This window comes from Mirounga leonina, unplaced genomic scaffold, assembly GCF_011800145.1.
Source record: "Mirounga leonina isolate KUSES-001 unplaced genomic scaffold, KU_Mleo_1.0 Mir_170, whole genome shotgun sequence".
NCBI classification, from domain to species: domain Eukaryota; kingdom Metazoa; phylum Chordata; class Mammalia; order Carnivora; family Phocidae; genus Mirounga; species Mirounga leonina.
In genome coordinates this window covers 29336705-29359094 of record NW_023270433.1, presented here as the reverse complement: position 1 = coordinate 29359094, position 22390 = coordinate 29336705, and the positions used below count along the sequence as shown (strand labels likewise).

The following is a 22390-nucleotide window of genomic DNA, read 5'->3' as shown; positions in this document are numbered from 1 at the left end:
CACAGATCAATTCTGTAACCTCGGAATTCAATGCTCCACTATTGCCTTCAGAAGAGACATGACAGCTGTGGGGCCTCAAACACTCACTGCATTTGAAAGGTCACAGCTGGGTGCTGGGCTGCAGGGAGGTGGCACAGGAAGTGTGGGCCCAGCATAAGCCAGGAGGGCAGGTTCTGCCTTAGCTCCTTCTCAAAATAAGGGGCTCCAGAAGGGAATCTGCCAAGAAAAGTGGACATAATGAGTGAAAGACACATTTGGTTCTCAGCGGAGGTGAGAGAGATGTGACTAGGAACCACATCACAGTTGGAAATGGGATCACTGGGCTCCCTGTTCCTATTACAGATGGTAAACACATGCTTTGTCATGAGACACTGTCTTCACCACTATGTCTTCTTGCGTTCCTCTGGTTAAAAAATAATTACAGAAAAAATAGACGTAACATGACATAGAACAGCTGTGACCTGATTAGTCTCCAGCTTGTCACCGACAGGGCTGCAACATGATGCAGGAATACCACAGCCTGAGAGGGCAGGAGGTGCTCACCGACTGGAAAGAGAGGCTTCCAGAGAGAACGGAAATGATGCTGACAAGCTAGATGCAAACTGGGGACAGGGGGCCAGCAGCAGTCCCAGAGGAGGTATAAACAATGAAAAAGAATGATGCTTTTCACCCCCTTTTCCCTTTTCCTCTATCATGAGTGAGAAGTGTGAGCGGCAGATTTCAAAATTACCCAGAAAGCCAAGCTTTGAGCTGAAGATCTGCCACCGGTGAGAGTTGCTCCTGAACAGAGGCCTCTGGGCCCGAGAAAGGAGGAGGGCCGCCCCAGGGAGCAGGCTGCCAAGGCCAGCCAGGAGCCAGACGGAACGCGGCCGGCATCTTTAGCCACCAGTCACCCACGGGCTGCACGCGGGGAAGGGGTCCTCCAGGCATTTAATGCTTGGTACTCCCTATCGCTGGGAGGCTTTTCTGGTGAGTCTGTAGTAAGAATGCCAGGAAATAGATGAAGCAGAACACGTCCGCTGCATATCTCAAATATTCCTAGGAGTGCTGGAAAGGAGTGGGGAGCAGACACGTGTCAGAAAGGCAAAACGGCACGAAGCGAACGGCCTGCAGGACTCGTGAATTCAGGCTTGCGTGTACTCTGTGCACGGTAACGAGAGCTGAAAGGGCTTTGTTTCCAGGCCTTTCCATGTATTGTCTTGTTTAATCCTTATAGCATCTCTAGGAAGTGGGTACTGTTTTTATCTCAATTTCACAAACGAGGACATGGAGGCACAGCGAGGTCAGAGAAATACCTTGCTACGCCCCATGTAGGGCAAGGGTCCGTGACAGGTTAGGGTCTGGACGCGTGACTCCAGAGACCACAGCTGCACCCTTCGCCAGGACGTACCTGGCCTATCCTGCATTTCCCTGTCTGTATAGGTACAGACATGTTTGTTCTTCTTTGTTCTATTTCTGTTTGGAACCACATATATTGGCACTGCTTGTGTCACCAACAACTTGGTCCTGGTTTGATCTGAATTATTTATACATAATTTCCCCTTTGAGCCGGGAGTCCCAGTTACATCTCTCCACTTTTATCTTCACAAACATTAAAGACCCCTGGCGCTGGCCTCTTCTTACCTCCTTTCCACACGTGTAGTCTTGAAACGCTGCTGCTTTTCCTCCACAAACGACGTGTTTAGTGCTCTATGCAATCTCTGGCAAAAAGAACAGATTCACACATACAGATCATTAGAAACACACAGTCTGGGGACCAAGTACCACCTGAGTTTAATAGTGTATCTCACTGTGGCAAATCTGCGCCTCCAACAAATTGCCAGGGATGCCCGAAAACAGATCAACCTTCAGCCCTAAATCTCAAGAGAACCAAATTTTAATTCTAACCTATTGTTCTATCTAGAGGGGGAAAAAAGTAATTCGAAGGAAGCTTTAGACATGCTCTGGGTTGTAAATAGGTATGTGATGTAAAGAAGAGTCGTCACAACTAGTGTGTGGCAAAGGACCTTGCAGAATTGCTGAAGGTGAGTCAAAACGTCTTTGCAGCCAAAACCAAGAAGGGAAGAAGCCGGAGAATTCCGCTAGTCACGTGAGCACCCGACGGAGGCCACCTGTCTGCGCAGCTCCCCTGAGGAGACCAGCTCCTTCCCAGGACGAAGCAAAAAGAGCAGGTCCCATGTGGCCGAATCAAGGGCAGCGACCTAACTAGTAAAAAAGGGTCGCTGTCGCCGACGAGCGGGGCAGGGGCGGCCTCACGGCCCCGCGCGCGGCCACCGCGGAGGCAGGCGGGAGCGGCCGGCTGGGGGATCAGGCTGGCGCCGGGCGCCTCCACCTCCGGGGGGCAGATGCCACAGCCGCCTCGGCCCCTTCTGCTCTCGGCGGCCCCTCGGCGGCCCCCGCCGTCAGGCCGAGCGGTGCGAGGGAGCGTGCGGCTCGGCCTGACGGTCCCCGTGGTGCCTGGGCCGGAGCGCGCCCGCGTCCAGGCACAGGACGCCCGTCCTGCGCGGCTCGGCCTGCGCACCGGCCGGCTCCCCACGTCGGGGCCACGGAAAATGCGGACGGAACGGGGGCCGCTGGGCTCATCGGCAGGCAAGTAGGGGCTTCAAGCTCGTTGAATGAGCTTCCGTTTTGGCTGGGAGAGAGTCTGTAGGAAGAAACTCTCGCACACCGTGTCGGCAGGTGGTCACCACTAAGGGAAGGCAGGTGAAAGACAACCCCCATCGCTGCCGCGTGAGCAACAGCGGAGGGCCGGAAGCAAGGCGGGGGCGTCACGGGACAGGCTGATCTAAGGGGAAAGTGCATTAGCGGGATAGAGGGAACGCCATCGTCTACACGGAGTTGTCTGCGCCACCGCGGTTCTCCTGGGAACCTGGCACCTGCCGGACGTGGGGCTCCGCACTCCGCGGGGCATCCGTGGCAGTTCGGGCGGTTCACACCGGAGCAGGCCGCCCGCGCACTCACCTGGCTGGTGTGGAGCCAGTACTGCAGCCTCGATTTGCTCTTGATCCGCGGCAGCAGCAGCCTGTACACCATGTGCTCCCCAACGGCTGTCAAGAGGGACAGACCAAAGCCGATGCACAGCAGCACAAAGAGTCCAGAGAAGTGTTGGATGCCCATTTGCAAAGTCTGTGGCAGAACAGGGAAGGAAAGGCCGTGAATGCGAGGCTCCGCCTGGCCCCACGCTTGCTTTTAGATGCAGATACTTTTTTCCCCTGGACCGCAGGAGAGCTGGGGACTACCCCTCCCCAGCCCTCCCCGGGGGCTTGGCAGGCTTCGCTGGACTGCGTTGTGAGAGGGGCCCAGCCGGGGCGGACGGCCGCCGCGCAACACGCTTCCTGGGGAGCCGCGCACTACAGTCCTCTTGCATGAAGGGTCCCGGGGTCTGGACCGCCCTACTGGCTCTAGAGGGAGACTGAGAGTTAGAGACCAAGGGTTGAAACAACTTAACATCCCGAAGCACTGACTAGTTATCACGGAAAGAACCTTTCTCAGGGACCCAGAATGAGTAGGTTTAAGGGGAAGGGATGATGAGTTTCAATAATTTTGACATTTAGATCTGGCAGGAACATGGAGATCATCTACTTCAGTGTTCTCATTTTTCAGATGAGGAACCTGGGACCAGGGAAGTGAAGTAAGTTCAGGCAGGTCACAAAATTAGACAGCCAGAGAGGAGGGAAAAAAAGGGGGGGGGACCTAATATTTATTGATTGCTTACCTTTTTGCACTGAGATAGGTATTAAAAACCACAACTTACAGTTGAAGAAACTAAAGTCCGTGCAGCTTTTAAGTGACCAAGCTGGTCTATAAGCCCATGTTTGTTTAGCTGTGAAGCCTGGGCTCTTTCTGCTCTACAACAAAACAGCAGCTGGGGCACCTGCGTGGCTCAGTCAGCTAAGTGCATGACTCCTGATTTCGGCTTAGGTCATGATCTCAGGGTCGTGAGATTGAGCCCCACATCAGGCTCTGCACTGGGCGTGGAGTCTGCATGGGGATTCTCTCTCTCCCTCTCCCCATCCTTCCCCTCCTCCCCCCCCAAAAAAGCCAGCAGCAGTTACAGCAACTATAGTTACAACAACTGTATGTGGCAGGTACTTTACTATGTGATTTACATATGAGATCTAAGAGAATCCTTACAAGTTCTCTGTGAAATGGGTATTATTCAGTCACGGACATCAATGACAAGAGTCAATCCTGCAGAAAGAAAGACGTTGGACACACTACTTCAGGCACTCTTTGAGGTACCACGGGATGAAGATAGGAGGGTTATGTCCCTGCCTTTAATCAACCTGAGTCTAGGGATGGAGCAAACATTCATACGCCATGATACAGACACTGATCCGTGTCGTCTCAGTTTTGTGGAGAAGTTGGTTCATAAGAGAGGTAGAATGTGGAGGCTTGGGTGGGAAAGTAAGCACTCTGAAGGTTGTGGAAACAGAGGGAAAGAAGTGATGTCTGGCGGGGCGCCTGGGTGGCTCAGATGGTTAAGCGTCTGCCTTCGGCTCAGGTCATGATCCCAGGGTCCTGGGATCGAGCCCCGCATCTGGTTCCTGCTCAGTGGGGAGCCTGCCTCTCCCTCTCCCCCTGCTTGTGTTCCCTCTGTGTCTCTCTCTGTCAAATAAATAAATAAAATCTTAAAAAAAAAAAAAAAGAAGTGATGTCTGGCACAGTGATGTAGGGGGTTGTGAAGCAGACCCTGGTGGCTGAGGGGTAGGTCTGGTGCAGGAGGCATGCGCCGTGAGGGAGAAACAGGGCCATACTAAGCAAGCCCTTGGATACAGGCTAAGGAGCCTGATGTCATCCCTCTGCTCGGGGTTTTTGGTCATCATCAGTAATCATTTAGCACTTAATATGTGGAAGGCATAGCTCTGAGCACTTTATCACTGTAGCAACTTGCTTACTATTCATAACAACCTATGAGGTAGGTACTGTCATCACTTCCATTTTATAGGTGAGGAAACTTAGGAACAAAATAGCTTAGCAACTTGTCCAAGGTCACACAGCTAGCGAAGGTTAGAGCTAGGGTACAAACCCAGGGAGTCTGGCTCCAGAGCCTATACTCTTAATCACCCTGCCTTGACTGATGTCAGTGTCTCCCCACTCTCTTTAAGGCGTTCTTTCATTCTCCGCACCTGAATCCTGAAGAAACAGCTAGCCAGACGTGGTTCAGGCACGGATCCACCTCCCGGTTATGCCAGGACGTCCATCTGGGGGCAGCGCTCAGAGGCAGAACTTGGGGATTTCAGACTCCAGTGGAGTCTGGGCCATGAAATCTCTTTCCCCCACGACGGTACCTCCAGCAGTGGCTCCGTATCAGTGACGGCTGCTCGGATCCCTGGAGAACTAATGACTGGAGGTGAGCAGGGACATAGAGCATGGCCTGGTGTAGGCAACTGAGCACAAGGCAGGACAACTAGGCCGATCACCTGAGAATGAGGCAGAAGCCCAGCGCTAGGGAATAAGGAATGCTGGTCTAGGAAAGGCAAGAGGTGTATCGGGCCCCGAGAGCTACGCAAGTACTAGGGCTTCTCCTAGGACAAGTGGCGACCAACTGTGTAACACTGACCTCCAGAAAGCAGATTACAAATATGTCTGAAAATAGCCCTTGGGCTGGACCTGTCGTACTGTGTACAGGATATGGCTATTATATAAGGATTTAATGAGTTATTACTGCTATGGATGAAGAAAAAAATGGAATTCATTTTTGACTTAACATCATCAAACAATCAGCAAAACAATAGACGGGCACCGCTTTCTTGTAAGGTGCTGCCAAGATGAGGGAGAAAGATGTAACTTACAATGAAACATCTTGCCTTTTAAACACATGGCTTCCCCTTCCGTTTTTTTGTGCATGACAATAACTAATCTAATTTTCCTCTCCTTACCTCAACAACAAATAGGCTGGATTCAGTTTATTTTAGATTTTATTTATTCATTTATTTGACAGAGAGAGAGAGAGAGAGCACGCACACAAGCATGAGCAGGGGGAGGGGTAAAGGGGAGAGGGAGAATCTTGAGCAGACTCTGAGCTGAGCCTGACGTGGGGCTTGATCTCACGACCCTGAGATCATGACATGAGCTGAAACCAAGGGTTGGACACTTAACCGACTGAGCCATCCAGGCGCCCCCTCTTTTTTTAATTTAAATTTCTGTTGTTTACACCCACATACTAATAGATGAATAGATATAGTTACTGTTTCTTTTAAATTGGGCATCTAATATGTGTGCCAGGCATCATTACGCATATTATGATCTTTTAATAACCCTTTAAGTATTATTATCCCCATTTCACATTCAAGGAAACCGACTCTTATAGAGATTAGCCACCTTCCCCAAGATCTTACAAGCTAATAAATGGGGGAGCCAGGCTGTGGATCCAGGACTGTCTGTGCTAAAGCGTGCACTGCCTTTCAAGTGAATCCCATTTATAGGTACTCCTTGCCACCTGGATCCCGGGATCAAGACCTGAGGCGAAGGGAGACGCTTAACTGACTGAGTCACCCAGGTGCCCCATGTGTCTAGGAGTGTTTTAGTGATATTTAAAGAAACTCATTGGGATTTTTAGATGAGGTGGGAATGCTTTGGTGGTTTCTTTTTTCCCCCATTTAAAACAATGGAAAGGACTTCTACCATCTGGAAATTCACTAGCTAATGTATTTCCAGGAACGGACTAGATTCAGATAAAGGGAGATGCCTGTTCTGGCAAATGTTCTGAGCGGTCTCTGCCCAGATCATGAGCGCTCCCAGTGACACATAGAGGCCAAGACCACCAATTTCGTTGCTGCCTAAACTTGCTTTGCATCTTGCTCAGATGTGGACATTTGAAACATCTGACAGCTGGTGAGATAACTAATTCTGAAACCTCCAGCAAGAAATGCAGTTCGATTTGCAACGACGTGGATGGAACTGGAGGGTATTATGCTGAGCGAAATAAGTCAATCAGAGAAAGACATGTATCATATGACCTCACTGATATGAGGAATTCTTAATCGCAGGAAACAAACTGAGGGTTGCTGGAGCGGGGGGTGGGGTGGGAGGGATGGGGTGACTGGGTGATAGACACTGGGGAGGGTATGTGCTCTGGTAAGTGCTGTGAATTGTGCAAGACTGTTGAATCTCAGATCTGTACCTCTGAAACAAATAATGCAATATACATTAAGAAAAAACAACAAAGAAGAAGATAGCAGGAGGGAAGAATGAAGGGGGGAAATTAGAGGGGTAGACGAACCATGAGAGACGATGGACTCTGAGAAACAAACTGAGGGTTCTAGAGGGGAGGGGGGTGGGAGGATGGGTTAGCCTGGTGATGGATATTGAGGAGGGCACGTTCTGCATGGAGCACTGGGTGTTATGCACAAACAATGAATCATGGAACACTTCATCTAAAACTAATGATGTAATGTATGGGGATTAACATAAGAATAAAAAAATTAAAAAAAAAAGAAATGCAATTCGAGTATTTCATGCATCATGCCTTAGATGTTACTGAGTCCGAAGAGCTAAGCCTCCCCAACCCCCAGGGCAACATCTCTCCACACACCCCAACTACATACTTTCTCTGGTCCTCGAAGGAGTTGGCTATACTTGTTTTCAATTCCTCTGTCCCCATTCACTTTTGGTCTATAACCTAGACAACTCCTGTCAAAGCCATCACAAAGACCTCCACATTGCCATGTCCAACAGTCATTTTTCACCTTGTATTCATGTGTCAGGTTGGATACATAATCAGGAGGATTATTCATCCTCTTTGATATATTTTCTTCACTGTTTCTGGGATACCTCTCTCTTTGTTCTACTTCAGTCTTGTTTACTGGTTCCTCATCTTTCCGATCATAAATATTGGCATGCCTTTGATTCTTTAGCACTTTCTTATCCAGACTCATGGCTTTAAATCCTACCTATCTGCCAATGACTTCTAAATTTATATCTTCCCCAAATCCCTATTCAGTCTCTCTACCTGGATATCTAACAGACATCCCAAACTTAACACACTAAAATAAACTAATTTTCCCCACTGAAAACTGCTCTTCACACAGTCTTTCTCATCAGAGAATCTCTGTCCTTGCTATTGCTCAGGCCAAAAACCTTAGAGTCATCTTTAACTGCTCTCTTTCTTTAGCATTCCACATATAGTGTGTCTGCAAATATGGCGGACCCCACCTTCAAAGTATACCCAGAATCTGATGACTTTTCACCACCTCCACCAACCACTCTGGTCTGTGCCACCATCATCGCTCACCTAGACTATTGAAATAGCCTTCTCTTTGGTTCCCTGACCCCCTCAATCTGTCTTCTGCACAGCATCCAGCTTGGCTCCCTCAACATATCATGTCATTCAATGCCCGGCAATGGTTTTCCGTCTCATCTAGAGTAAACGTATGGCCTACATGACCTTCCACGATTTGTCCCACACTTCCTAACTTCACTCTGCTCAGCTACTTGAGCTTCCCCTTGCTCCTTTAAGTCTATGGAGCAGCTGAGGGTCTTCATTTTCTGTTCTCTCTGCCTGTAACTCTTCTGTCAGCCATCAATACTGTTCCTTCCCCTCATTTTCTGCAAGTCTCTATTCAAATGTCATTTATCAGTAAAGTCTACCCTAAGCATGTGGTTAAAAAGGCAAAATCTTTCCCCCTCCCCTTCCTTTCCTGGACACAACCTATGCCCCTTACTCTGTTTTATTTTTCTCCTGACATAATATATATGAGTGTATTGCCTATTTCCCTTCTCACATAGAATGTAAGCTCCAAGAGGCCAGGGGTTTTGCCATTTTGTTCAGAGTGGACCTTGATTGCCTAGAACAGTGCCAGCATTTACTAGGTGTTCAATTAATATATATTTTTTAAGATTTTATTTATTTATTTGAAACAGAGAGAATGAGAGAGAGAGCACATGAGAGGGGGGAGGGTCAGAGGGAGAAGCAGGGTCCCTGCCGAGCAGGGACCCCGATGCGGGACTCGATCCCGGGACTCCAGAATCATGACCTGAGCCGAAGGCAGTCGCTTAACCAACTGAGCCACCCAGGCGCCCCTCAATTAATATTTTTGAATGAATGGATGAAAGCATATGAAAGCTAGAATCTTTTTTGTATAATGTAAACGTATACAGATTTTCCCCCCAAACACTTTTGTATATCTCAGGAGAGTTTTAGAATAATTCTGTGAGGGATGGGCGCCTGGGTGGCTCAGTTGGTTGAGCGACTGCCTTCGGCTCAGGTCATGATCTTGGAGTCCCGGGATCGAGTCCTGGGATTGAGTCCCGCATCGGGCTCCCTGCTCAGCAGGGAGTCTGCTTCTCCTTCTGACCCTCCCCCCTCTCATGTGCTCTCTCTCTCTCATTCTCTCTCTCAAATAAATAAATAAAATCTTAAAAAAAAAAAGAATAATTCTGTGAGGGAGAAAAGACAGAGACGGATATTCTCAATTGATAGATGAGAAAACAGAGAGAGCTCGGAAAACCTGCCATCCCGACATCATAATGCCAGTGTTCATCACTCTGGGGACTTAACTGGGGGGAAATATATTTACAATTAATAAAATAAAAAGTTAGAGATTGAATGCCCTAATTTCAGCTGGCTTGTGTTGGGTGTGTACTGTGTTGATTTTATTTGCTTAGGACCCTTTCCTTGGGGAACCGCCCTCTCCCCCTTCATATGTTTTGGTGTGTCTACCAATCACAGACTCCCGGTTCTTTGGTCCCCTGAGGCCAAGCATGTGACCCAAGGTAAGTCAATTTGCATTTGAGGCAGAGACATTGTCACTGAAAGTGGTTGAGTCTGAGTCGTTTCCAATGCCAGTGCCTCACAGACACGGTGCCCTGTTTCCTGCCACTACCGTCCCTGGAGTCCTGTGTTCCTGAGACATCATCAGTCATTCTCCTCCTTACTTCAGAACATTGAGCTCCCCACTATTCTTTTGATAATCCCCCTTTTTCTTGCTTAAATTCATCTGTTGCTGGCAACCCAAGAACCTGACCTGATTGACTGCTTGAAGGACTAAGCTCCTCTAGCTCCGAGGTGTAAATAGAACCTATCTTGAGATAAGACTTTATTTCTCATGCAGAACACCAAAGTGAATGCAGGAGTCTGTTCTAGGAAATTTTCTCTGACACAGTGAGGCTTTGCCTTTCTTTGCATGCCTCCAAAAGCTTGGTGTATAGCAGGTGCTCAATAAATGCCTATTATTAAATAAAGTATATATCTGACAAGAAACTTAGTTACAATTAATCTCAAGACTTCCAGTACCTATTAAAGTAGGCTTCCCCCAGAGCAAAATAACTACAAGAACCAGAGGAAATCATTTTATATTTTAGTGATCTGGTGCATTGAACTTTGCATTATCTCCTGTCTGTAAAGCCCAATCCTGGTGTTCAAACTAATTTTCTTCTTCTTTAGTAAGAACAGGAGTAGGGGAGGAATAATGATTTTAGTGAGAGGTAAAGAAAAGAAAGGCTATGGAGCTTCTGAAATATGGATGACTCCTGGATACTTGGAAGCAGGATGCGTAGGAAGCAAATGCTGTTTCTATTTATACACTTTTTTTCCCACCCACTATTCTGTCCAGAGGAGCAGCAGCTCCAGCAATCTGGCAGATTCATTGTTGTGTCCATACGTATGACCCTTTGTGGGAGAGGGACAGAAGATGGAGACCTGCATGAGGTGTGGGCTCCGAGGCACCAAGGACAGCTCCCAGGGGATAGCGTTTGCCTGGCTGGACAGTAGGGTAAGGGAGTAAGGGGTAATCATTTGGGATTTCTAAAAAAATTAACAATCATCATGAAAAGGGAGAAAGAGGATGTTCACTCAGAGGATCTGGAATTTCCTCATCAATGAAGGCAGACTGAAAAATCACATTTAACAAAAGAAACAAAAAGGGAAATGATTTGCAAAACCCAGCAGGACAATGCATAAGTGAAGTTAACAGTGCTCACACATTTGGATGAGCAAAATAATCTAGATGGACAGCAGTTGGTGTCTGTGGGAATGTCCCATCACTTCCCAGGCCCTGGGGCTGGGGCACCTCTGTCTTCTTTAATCTGGAATCTGCTTCATGTCTCCATCAACACGGCACTGCCCATGCTGCTGAGGAAAGGCTGCCTCTCTGTTCCTTGCGTTCCCCAAACCCCTGCTCCTTCTAGGCTTCGGGAACCATTTTTTAGCCTTGAACCTGGTGCTCAATTTGCTACATTAGTTCCATTGTGTGGTCTTTCAGAAATCTTAATTTATTTTTAAAGCAACTCAGAAAAATATTTCTAAAGCTTAGAGATGATTAATCATAATCCTTTTCTTACACAAATACTTTCTTTTTTAAAAAAATATCTTATTTTTAATTGTCTTCACCCAATGTGGGGCTCAAACTCACGACCCTGAGATCAAGAGTCATAGGCTTTAACCGACTGAGCCAGCCAGGTGTCCCTACAAAATTCTTTGTTCTTCCACTTTTTTCTCCTGAACTGCATATGAACCATATGCATATATATTTTCCAGAGTTATGTTAACATAGCATATAACAACTATGCTTTTTAAAAAAACCATTATTTTCTAAAAATGTGTGCATTTATACGGTGACTTTATTAATTTTGATGGCTTTATATTATCGCCTATTACTTACCATAATTGACCTAACTAATCTCAAACTGTCAGGTGTTTAATTTTCTTTAATATTATTTATTATTTATATGTGATAAATATTGCTGGAACAAAAAATCTTTTGTGTACAGCATTTAAAAAATTGGTTTTGATTCCCTGAGATATATATATGCCGTGGGTGGGATTAACAGGTCAGATGATGTAACTGTTTTGATGCCTCGTGATGTACGGCGAGCTTTCACCAAGTGTGAACGCTGTTCCTGGTGTTACCCCAATGCACAGAGTGCTCACATCCTTGCAAGCCTGTTTTACACGTAATCACTATCCTGGTTTTATTTTTTAAAAAGATTTTATTTATTTGACAGAAAGAGACACAGCGAGAGAGGGAAAATAAGCAGGGGGAGTGGGAGAGGGAGAAGCAGGCTCCCTGCTCAGCAGGGAACCCGATGTGGGGCTTGATCCCAGGACCCTGGGATCATGACCTGAGCCGAAGGCAGATGCTTAACGACTGAGCCACCCAGGAGCCCCACTTCCCTGGTTTTAAACATTTTGATTTGTATTTACTTAGTGAGGCTATTTTTTGATGTTTGTTTTTCCCATCTCCTTTTGTATGAATCATATATTTACATCCTTTGCCAATTATGCATTTCAGACAAGGTGAGGCTTTTTATTGAAAAAAAAAAAAGCTATTAACCTCTTTCCTACATGCTATTTCTGTTTCTCTAGTTTTAAGCTTTACTGTTAGCTTTTGTTAGATTTTATTATGTGGAAATTTGAAATCTTATATGGCTGTATTTGTTTTGACTATAGTAAACCAGTGTATTGTTTCAGCTGTTAGAAAATATCCGTTGTTGGGATAAGTGTTTTATGACCAGTTGCTTTATTTTTGAAAAATAATGAACATTTTAGGCATCTTGAGTGTTTGTACTAAAGAGTGGAGCATGTTATTTTCTCTTCGTTGAGCCTTTCCATTTTAGCCACATGCTTCAGAGGTAACTTAGCCAATAAAAGGGCACTCTCATCTTGGGGTAGCATGCACTCCTTTATGCTCATTTTGATTTTGATTTAAGATCTTCAGATTTTATTTTTATTTTTATTTTTTTTTAAAGATTTTATTTATTTATTTGAGACAGAGAGAATGAGAGACAGAGAGCATGAGAGGGAGGAGGGTCAGAGGGAGAAGCAGACTCCCTGCCGAGCAGGGAGCCCGATGCGGGACTCGATCCCGGGACTCCAGGATCATGACCTGAGCCGAAGGCAGTTGCTTAACCAACGGAGCCACCCAGGCGCCCCAAGATCTTCAGATTTTAAAAATATTGGCAAGTAAAAGAATTGTGAGCACAAACATCATGGAAAACTAACAACAACAAAAAATGTACTGGTGGGTCAAAGCAAGCCTATGAGCCGTCAGGCTGTCCCTTTTGATGTACACAGCTATCTTGCTGCTAGGGTCCCTTCAGTGTTGTGGTTTTTCACTGTGAATCAGCTAATGCCTTTAAAGCGGACACACGATTTGCTGCTATTCACACAGTCACCAGCCTTGGGGATAGCTACGGTAGTCAATATGAAAGGAGGGGGGTCCAGTTCTGATTCTCAGTCTAGTGGCCTATTACGGCGCCACCTTGTCTTTAAGAACAACCAAGCCTTTCCCTTTTCAAGGCAAGCAAAATAGGTAAAACGCAGTAGCCAGATCAATGGCCTCCTACATGCTAACAAAGGGAATCAACAGCATGAGTGAAGAACAGAGTGTGTAACTAAACCAAAAAAAAATTTCCTGAGAGGTTTTTCCCTGAGAATGCCTCTAAAGCATGATAGACTTAGAGGATAAACCAACAGTGCTGCAGCCATATCTTCTCCTATGTTTAAAAAAAAAAAAAGAAGTCTAGTGGTTTGGGGTTGCAACATAGAGAGCAGATACAATCCCTTAATATAGGATTCATAACAACATACTATTACTGATCTCTACAGCCTAGAACTGTATTGGTTGCTGTTATCAGTTTAATCTAAATACCGTCACTTATTTTTCAAAATGAGATGAAGGTGGAAGATGACTCAAGACTGCCTTGCTTAACTTTTTTTTTTTTCAATATGTAAAACCAAAGAGGTGGGGGCTGCTTGCTCCCTGACACGTAATTTACCCCTTTTCTGAAAACTGAGGTTTGATTTGATTATATTAATAAAACCATCAGAAATATTTTGAAGCAGGTAAATATAGGAACCATAAAAATGAGAGGTAATGCAGTGAGCTCAGCATCTGGGGTCAGAAAGCCTGGTTCAGGGGCACCTGGGTGACTCAGTCAGTTAAGCATCTGGCTGTTGGTTTCAGCTCCTGTAGTGATCTCATGGGTAGTGGGATCAAGCCCCACAGGCTCTGCACTTGGTGGGGGGGGATCTGCTGGAAGATTCTCTCCCTCTGCCCCTCCCCACACTGGATGCACACTCTCTCTCAAATGAATAAATCTTAAGAAAAAAAGAAGAAGCCTGGTTCAAGTTCTTGCTTTGCCACTTACCAGCTGGGAGATCTTAGAGAAGATTCTAGATCTCTCTATAGCATCATGTATTAAACTGAATGATGTTACCTACTTCACAGTGTTATTATGATTAAATGCTATAACAACTTCAACAGAATCTGCAACAGTGGTTCAATTAAGTGTTCACTACCATTATCACCCAAGGAGTTGTACAGAACTACATTTGTTGGCAACCAGCAACTAACAGAAAAGTCAGAGCATTCTAACTTGGAAGTAAATGTGATCTTTCTTCCCAAATATCCATACAGTCAGATCTTTCCAGTTGCTGAAACTAGAAACAGGCTCTCAGTTCAAGGTCATTGCCATAAAGCTCTGGGTAACTATGTTAAGTAGATTGATCGAGCAATTAACTTGTTATTTCCAGCCATTCCAGAAGCTGAGATATTTTTCCTCCTCTTGTTAAATTTAAACATGAAATCCAACATGTTTCAAACCCTTGGTCGTAATTTTTAAATTTCCATATTTTAATGTGTACATTGCAGGGTATACAAAAAATGTCTCTGGGAGGCCGTCTCGGCTAGAACTACACATGCTCGCTTTCCTCATGCACAGTTTCCACCACAAAGTCAAATAGGTTGGGCTAGAATGAGAGTCTTCCTTTTATTTATTTTTCAAAAGATTTTTTAAGATTTATTTGTCAGAGAGAGAGACAGAGGGAGAGAGCACAAGCCGGGGGAACAGGAGGCTCCCCACTGAGCAAGGAGCCTGATGCGGGACTTGATCCCAGGACTCCAGGATCCCGGGACCCCAGGATCCCAGGATCATGAGCCGAAGGCAGATGCTTAACCGACTGATCCACCCAGGCCGCCCAAGAGTCTTTCTTTTAAACTTTCTCTAGTCAAGTAGTCTATTGTTCCCTCTGTAAATGAAGGGGTGGGGAGGACTATGACATTGTTTCTTTTCTGGATTAGGCTTACACAAACATCCAGTTAATTTTAGAGTGGTGTAGCTAAGTACTAAGAAAGGGTTCAAAAGGAAAAATTAAGCGTCCTGTTTCCCTTATGTATCTTGATCTAATAGAAGTGGAGTAAGGGGGAAGGGAAGGGAATTAGAATGAACCCACTGTGCCCTAGGCACTTGTCTTACTATTTTTTAGTAGGCTCTACACCCAACATGGGGCTCAAACTCACAACCCGGAGATCAAGAGTTGCATGCTCTGCCAACCAAGCAAGCCAGCCAGCCAATGTTTTATATTTTTGAATCCTCAAAATAACCGTACAATGGATCCTCGTTTTAATTAGGAGAACTGATACTGCGAGGTTAAGTAACTCGCTCATGCTCACACAGCTAATAAATGACTCCTAAGACCCCAGTTGTAAATTGGAGCTGGAGTGTGTAAAGACACACTCCAAATTCAGATGTGTCTGAATCTTTCAACGATGTTATCCTGCAATGGGGCTATGACTCATATCACTACAGGGTTGGGACCATTTATTATTAATACATTTTTTAGAACTGCACAGGATTTAAAGGGACAGAGATTCCTATTTTTTTTGTGGTTCCTTAATAATCTACTAAATAAAAAGTATGGCGGGGAGCCTTGGTAGATGGATGCCCTGACAGTAATTAAATGTGTGGACTTATTTTTCCTACTTTTGTTTTTTTAAGACTAGCGACTGGCTTCTTCAAAATAGAAGGATAATAATATCTTTCAAACAGATCTTCTTCATTCTGAGAAAAATCACCTGAGTTTTGTCCTGTGTAGGGAAGTAGGTTTCATTGTCCTGGTGTTTGGGGAGCTTTCAATCTTTCCATGGGCAGTGGTCCACCGTAAGGAAGAGGTCTGGTGTGAAGTGGCAAGTGCTGGGACCAAGGGCAGCTGGTTTTTTGAGAACTGACGGTACGTGGGGCCTCGGAGAGCTGGTAACATCTGGAGTATAGGCAGTGGTATATTTATTGGTACACGAGTTCTCCAAACCAAACAACAGGAAAAGGTTTTGCTCCTTTCCGTGATGTGCCAGTTCCACCATGGCCAATCTCTTTCTTTTTCTTTTTTTTTTTTTTTTTAAGATTTTATTTGTCAGAGAGAGAGAGAGCCCAAGCAGGGGGAGCGGCAGGCAGAGGGAGAAGGAGCCTCCCTGCTGAGCAAGGAGCCCGATGCAGGACTCGATCCGGATCATGACCTGAGCCAAAGGCAGACACTTAAACCAACTAAGCCACCCAGGCGTCCCTCCCATGGCCAATTTCAATCTATCAACATGACATCACTAAACACGGAGCTAGGAAGAGATGCACACACATTGCCCTCACCCAGTGTGACTAGGCTCCAGTATACACCTTAGCTGCAGGTGTATTCTCATGTGAGGAATTCTGGGCTGAATGTTCCATTAGAGAAAAGGCTTCCTGGGGTGAAAGAGCTCTCAGCTTCCTTGCCAGGTCCCAGGTCTGATGTTTAAAACTGAGTTTAGCTAGTGCAGACGGCATTTTCCCCTGCTGCAGAGACATAGTTGCCCATCTCTGCCTCTGTCTTGTGGGAAGAATGACTCTGAATCTGTCCCTTTCCCTCTAACTGGGGGTGATGGAGGGGCTGGGTTTTGGAGGTAAGAGCTTTCTGGGAAGGTCCCTGTCCTGTTTGGCTGGAGGCAATCTTAACTGAACTTCATATCAGGATGGGTAGCCCACCCTGAAAAACTGCCACTGAGGCTGAGAGTTGGGCTGGGCACTTAGTCCAGGCTTAGCATTTCTTATAAGAGTCCTGAGACCAGTTCCTGGTCAGGAGCTGGAACGACAGGACAGGAGGAGCCCTCCAGACGGGCTCAGGGATTTCTGGATGCAAGATGGGGAGCAGGCTGCAGCCTAGGAAAGGGAAAGACGGGCTTTCACTGCCCAGAGAGAGCTGATTGAAAGTTGCTCAGCCAAGAGAAACAGATCTGTTTCTCTTGCCATAACAGGAAGTTAACAATCTGTCAAGAGAACCTGGATACGAGTAAATGAAGAGTTCACCTGATTTAAATTGTGCAATTTCCTCCCATCTATAAAACTATGAGAATAAAGGCAAAGATATGTATATTTTCTTATTTTTGGATTTTTAAAGTTCTTCTTGACTCTATAGTTTGGTTTCTGAATCAAAACACAGAAAAGGATGTTTAGAAAGGCCTTTTGATTTTCTTTCCCCACCATTCTCCTTCATCTTGGTCTTCCCCAATCAGGGTGTTACCCTGAATCATTGAGAGAAAAAGAATTAACAACACAGAGTTGGTCATGAGGTTCGTGTTAGAAAAATGTGGCTTTACAAAGAGAAACACTTCCAAATAAGTCAGAGAGACAGCTGCTGGGCTGCCTTGAGCTGATCTTAAAAGAGACAGAAAGGGAAGTAAGAGTTGGTGGGTGGTGCTCTTAAAAGCTCACACAATCACCACCAACTTCTTGTGGACCTCCAGGCCTCCCACCACAGCGCTGAATTCCTCGAAGGATATTTTCCCGTCTCCATCCTGATCCAGGATGATGATGGTTTTGTCCACGAGCTGCTGTAACTGCCAGTCCTTCAGGTTGTTGCCCACCATCAGCTTCAGCACCTGGAAGAGCTCCCCGTTGGAAATGAAGCCATCCTTATCAATGTCGTAGATGCTGAAGGCGAACCTCAACTTCTGCTCCTCGTCCCCCCTGACGCTGAACTGGGAGGCCCCCAGGATGAACTCCCTGAAGTCCACTTCTCCGTTGCCGTCGGTGTCGAAGATGTCGATCACTCGCTGCACCAACGGGTTCTGCTGCAGCTCGGGCACGGACAAGAACTCTTCCACACTCAGAGAGCCCGAACAGTCCAAGTCCAGCTTCTTAAACCTCTTGCCTAGCCTTTTAATTTCATCGGTGTTGAAGCGGGAGCATATCTCCTCCGGGTAACTGGCTTCATTTCCCATTGTGGACGCAGCACCGCTCCCAAGGGCGGTGGGCGCGGGCGGGTTGACGGTTGCGCGGTGGGGTGGGGGGTGGGGGGGCGGAGGCTTGGAGGGCTCGCGGTCCCCCCCTCCACCTGATGGAAGCGATGGAGCAGGGAGGGGAGGGACGGGGAGAAGGTAGGAGAGAGCGGAGCGGGGTGGAGGTTGGGGAGATGGACCCCCAGGAGAGCGACAGGCTGACAGGCTGCTCCGCCCTCCTTCCTTCTTTTCTCCCTAGTTCCCTTGCTAATATTTTATCTTCTCACTTCCTCACTTTTCCTTAGTAAACTCCAAAAGGGCAGTGTCCCCAGCACAGTGCCCGACATGCGGTATGTGCTTAATCAGTATGTACAGAATGACTGAGCGAACTGCAGTCACGGGCTCTTCATGCTTCTTCGCCGGCCTAGTGCAAGGACTAAATGAGGTAATACATTAAAGCGTCGATCTTATACATATATCCTAAATTCTCTACCAGAATTGACATCCTTCTGGTACAGTGGTCCCTGACCTTTTTCAAGACATGGGGTTCAGGGTCTTTGTAAGAGACCACCCAGATATCACACAGAATTTCTCACACGATCACCGAAAAGTGGTAACATATTCCTGAGGAATATACACAATGCTGAATTCGGGGCATCTTTCAAGAAAACACAGTTCCCAAGAATATAGCCTTGGTTGCCCGGATACTTGGAAGCCATCATCTTATGGCTGGTCTTCATCTTTTTTGAACCAGAGCCTGGTGGCCATCCTGCGGACCACGTTTGGAATGGCTGTAATGTGCGCAGAGAAGGCTTTTGCATGTTTTGAGAAGGCTGTTGCATGTTTTGAGTGGTCCTTCTGCTGTCTCACTCTTTCCTCTTTGCTTAAACTGGATTTGTTCTTTTTGTTAAACATGAATCTCATGCGCCCCCCACCCCCTATTCCTTCTTCCTTTAGGAGCACATCAGTTACTCCAAATGCATAAGAAGTAAATTTGACTCAAGAGCAATGCAGTTCACAGGGACTAGGGGGAACCCCAGGCCACTAAATCAAACTGAAGGGGGCACACATTCACGTAAAAAATGCTAGCACCTTCTTTGTGTTTTAAGTTCAGCCAAAATATCACTCTAAAGGCAACTGTGCTGAAACTGGCACCACAGAGCTATGGGACACCTCACCCAAGAGCTGGACAGTTCAAGGGGAAAGGGAAGTTTCGTAGGCTGCAATATTTAACGACCGAATTATTATCCCAACTGATTGAATGAACTAGATCTGAAAGAAGCATGACAGGATGGAAAAAATTTAAACAGAACAACCCCGCATCAGCTCTGAACTGCCCGCTTAGTAGCAGTAAGGCTTTAAACAACTTGCTTAACATGTTTTCCCATCTGTGAAATGGGGCTAATCATACATTTTGTACAGCTGTATGAGGATTAAAGCTGGTATTAGCCAATATGATAAATCATTATCATCATTATTATTCTTACTAATTTCAGTCCTATTGCCCCTGCTGGTGGAGATGAAGTCTTAAAGAATGAACAGTTGGCAGCCAGGGTCCTCACATGTATGCGTGTCATTTAATGAGCATTCCTTGGTACCACGTGCAGCGCGTCACTCATTGCTCTAAGCACGTCCCTCAGCATTAGCTTTGGCTCCCCCAGTTCAGCACATTCCTTGAGGACTGACTGCAGACCTTCAATCGCAGGCTCGAGGACCTCACTGACCCATCAAGCACACTTCTGGAGTCCTCACTGACGTACCCCTGATGGTCGTCATTTGGAAAGGAGATATTAGTGTGGAAACTTTAGTAAGTGTATTCCTCTATTCCTCTGTGTTTTATTAGGAGGTAGTGAAGGGTAGTGGAGAGAGCATAAGAATTCAGCAGACCAGGGGCGCCTGGGTGGCTCAGTTGTTAAGTGTCTGCCTTCGGCTCAGGTCATGATCCCAGGGTCCTGGGATCGAGCCCCGCATCGGGCTCCCTGCTCAGCGGGAAACCTGCTTCTCCCTCTCCCACTCCCCCTGCTTGTGTTCCTGCTCTCGCTATCTCTATCTCTGTCAAATAAATAAATAAAATCTCCAAAAAAAAAGAATTCAGTGGACCAGGTTCCAGTCCCTGCTCTGCTCAGATTAGCTGTGAGCCCTTAGAGGAGACATTCCTGCCCCAGCCTCAGTGTCCTCATCTGTAAAATGGTGATAGTAATTATAACTGCCTTCTCCACTGCATGTGGTTATTCTGAGAGCGAGATGCAGGAATGCATATAGAAATGTTACATAAGAGGGGCGCCTGGGTGGCTCAGATGGTTAAACGTATGTCTTCGGCTCAGGTCATGATCCTAGGGTCCTGGGATCAAGCCCCACATTGGGCTCCTGGCTCGGGAGGGAGCCTGCTTCTCCCTCTCCCTCTGCTTCTCCCGCTGCTCATGCTCTCTCTCTCTCTCTCTCTGTATCTCTGTGTCTAAAATGAATAAATAAAATCTTAAAAAAAAAAAAGAAATGTTACATAAGAGAAGTATTGTCACAAGAGTTAACTCATGGTCGAACAGACACTATCAGGAAGATGGTACCATTTCACTAAAACAATTCAGGGTGCAACCAAGAATTGCTTTACTCCTGCCCTGCAGAGGATGCAATGTCATGCTGGATCTTAAGTTTTAGTCAATGTGAAATTGAGTTCCCCATTGCTCCACATTTCATAAACTTCGTAGTTCAGCATTATTATGGGGCTCAATGCCATTGATTCAATTTTCTCTGGCTGTTATTCCTAGTCATTTTCACTGTTACTCTTTCTGTTTATCACTGTGGAGGCATCTGGACCTTCGGACATTCACTGCACTAAGTAAATTAAAAGGGTTGACTGTTCCGGAAGAAATCAGGAGCCGGATGGCACTTCCATTTCAGCAAGTCATTATTTTTTTCCTCAAGAGTTTTCAGGGAAAGAACTATGAGATGGTCATGTGCAAAAATAACTGCCAATGGAAAATAAAATCAACAAAAATGGAAGTGATGAGTCCTGTGGCTCATGTAAGGCCTCATCTTTCAAGTTAGTCAGGAGAATGGGTTTCTGAGCAGTATCACAGTCATTCTGGGAGATTCCCAGGCGGTGGGTTGTTGACCTTGACCTGGAAACCCTCACCTATCTGTGATGTTGTCAATCATCATATTAACATCAATTTGTGTTGGGGTTAGCCATCCTACAGACTGTGGGACCACATAGCCCTGAGTTTAAAACCGAGCATCAGATTTCTCACCTGCAAAGCAGGAATAATATAATGGCGTCATAGTGTTATTTTAGGTTTAAGTGAGAGAACATCTCAAATAATAAAAAAGCCATCTAAAATAGCATTCCGGTGGACAGTAGGTTCTCAATACCTTTTGTACCCTATCTTCTTTCTTGTCCCTTTCTTACTCCTCTATTTGCTTTCTCCAAAGCAGATGTTTGGCTCTGGCTATATGCGTTTTGTTTTTCTTGGATGTGACAAACTTTGTTTCAAGTTCAAATATATATCGAACACCTACTGTGTGCCAGGCTCTGTGTCAGCTGATGGGTCTTCTGTGGTAAACAAGATACAGCCCCTTGAGAAATATATAGTTTTGCTATTGAGAAATCCACAATTTAATAAAGAGTATGACTGGAAGGATGTAGTGCAATTTGGTCAGTCTTTTATGTTTATCATGTGTATTCAAAAGGATCAAGAATAATATGTTTGATATTGTTTTGTAATTCTGGCATGGTGTTTAATATGAGCACGGGTATTCAATCATCGTTTTGCTATTTAACAACTCTGATCTTGGGCAGAATTATTTATTTGAATCATGCTCATCTGGAAAACAGGGACAACTGCTAACTCATAGCATCATTTTCAGGATTAAATGGGATAGCACACATTAAAGAATTAGGCCCCGTGCCTAGCATGTAGTAGGTACCAAATGATAGATGTTATAATTATTGCCTACTTTAGGCTTGCCTGGAAAATTTTAATAGACTGTTTACATATACATACATGCAGATACACTCAACCATTCATTTGTTTTCTCCACAAATATTTATTGAACATCTACAATACGAGAGGCATACTGTGGTGATCCAAAGCAGATACTCTTCCAGCTGTCTCTGTCCTCATAGAGCTTATAGTTTTGCAGGGACAATGGACATTAACCAAATTATCATGTCCAGAAATGTTAAAGGGGCACCTGCGGTGAGTGTTGCAGGTAAGAGGTAACACAATAGTGATTTGTGGTGTCAGGGGAGTTCACACAATGGGAATTTGATCCAGTCAGAAAGAGGAACTAAAGCTTAATTGGGGAAGTGATGACTGAGCTGAAATATTAAGGAGAAGAAGAAATTAACCAGTTGTTCTGGGCAGGGATGAGTGTTCTGGGAAGAAGGAACGACATGTGCAAAGGCACTGGGGCAGGAGGAGCAT

The 22390-nt window shown here is 45.8% G+C and overlaps 2 protein-coding genes across 2 annotated transcripts in view; both read right to left on the bottom strand.

The window, feature by feature from the left end:
• The window catches only part of GRIN3A (glutamate ionotropic receptor NMDA type subunit 3A), a 152979-nt gene that overhangs the window by 4455 nt on the left and 126134 nt on the right, over positions 1–22390 (bottom strand). Inside the window, exons 7-8 of the mRNA XM_035016184.1 lie at positions 2962–3126; positions 1624–1700 (exon numbers count right to left, since the gene is read on the bottom strand). Of these exons, the coding sequence (XP_034872075.1) occupies positions 1624–1700; positions 2962–3126 (242 nt within the window). The remainder of the gene's footprint in view (positions 1–1623; positions 1701–2961; positions 3127–22390) is intronic.
• Positions 17146–18016, bottom strand: PPP3R2 (protein phosphatase 3 regulatory subunit B, beta). The gene has a single exon (XM_035016187.1). It carries the CDS (start codon positions 17967–17969, stop codon positions 17457–17459), a length of 513 nt encoding a protein of 170 aa, XP_034872078.1. The 5' UTR covers positions 17970–18016; the 3' UTR covers positions 17146–17456.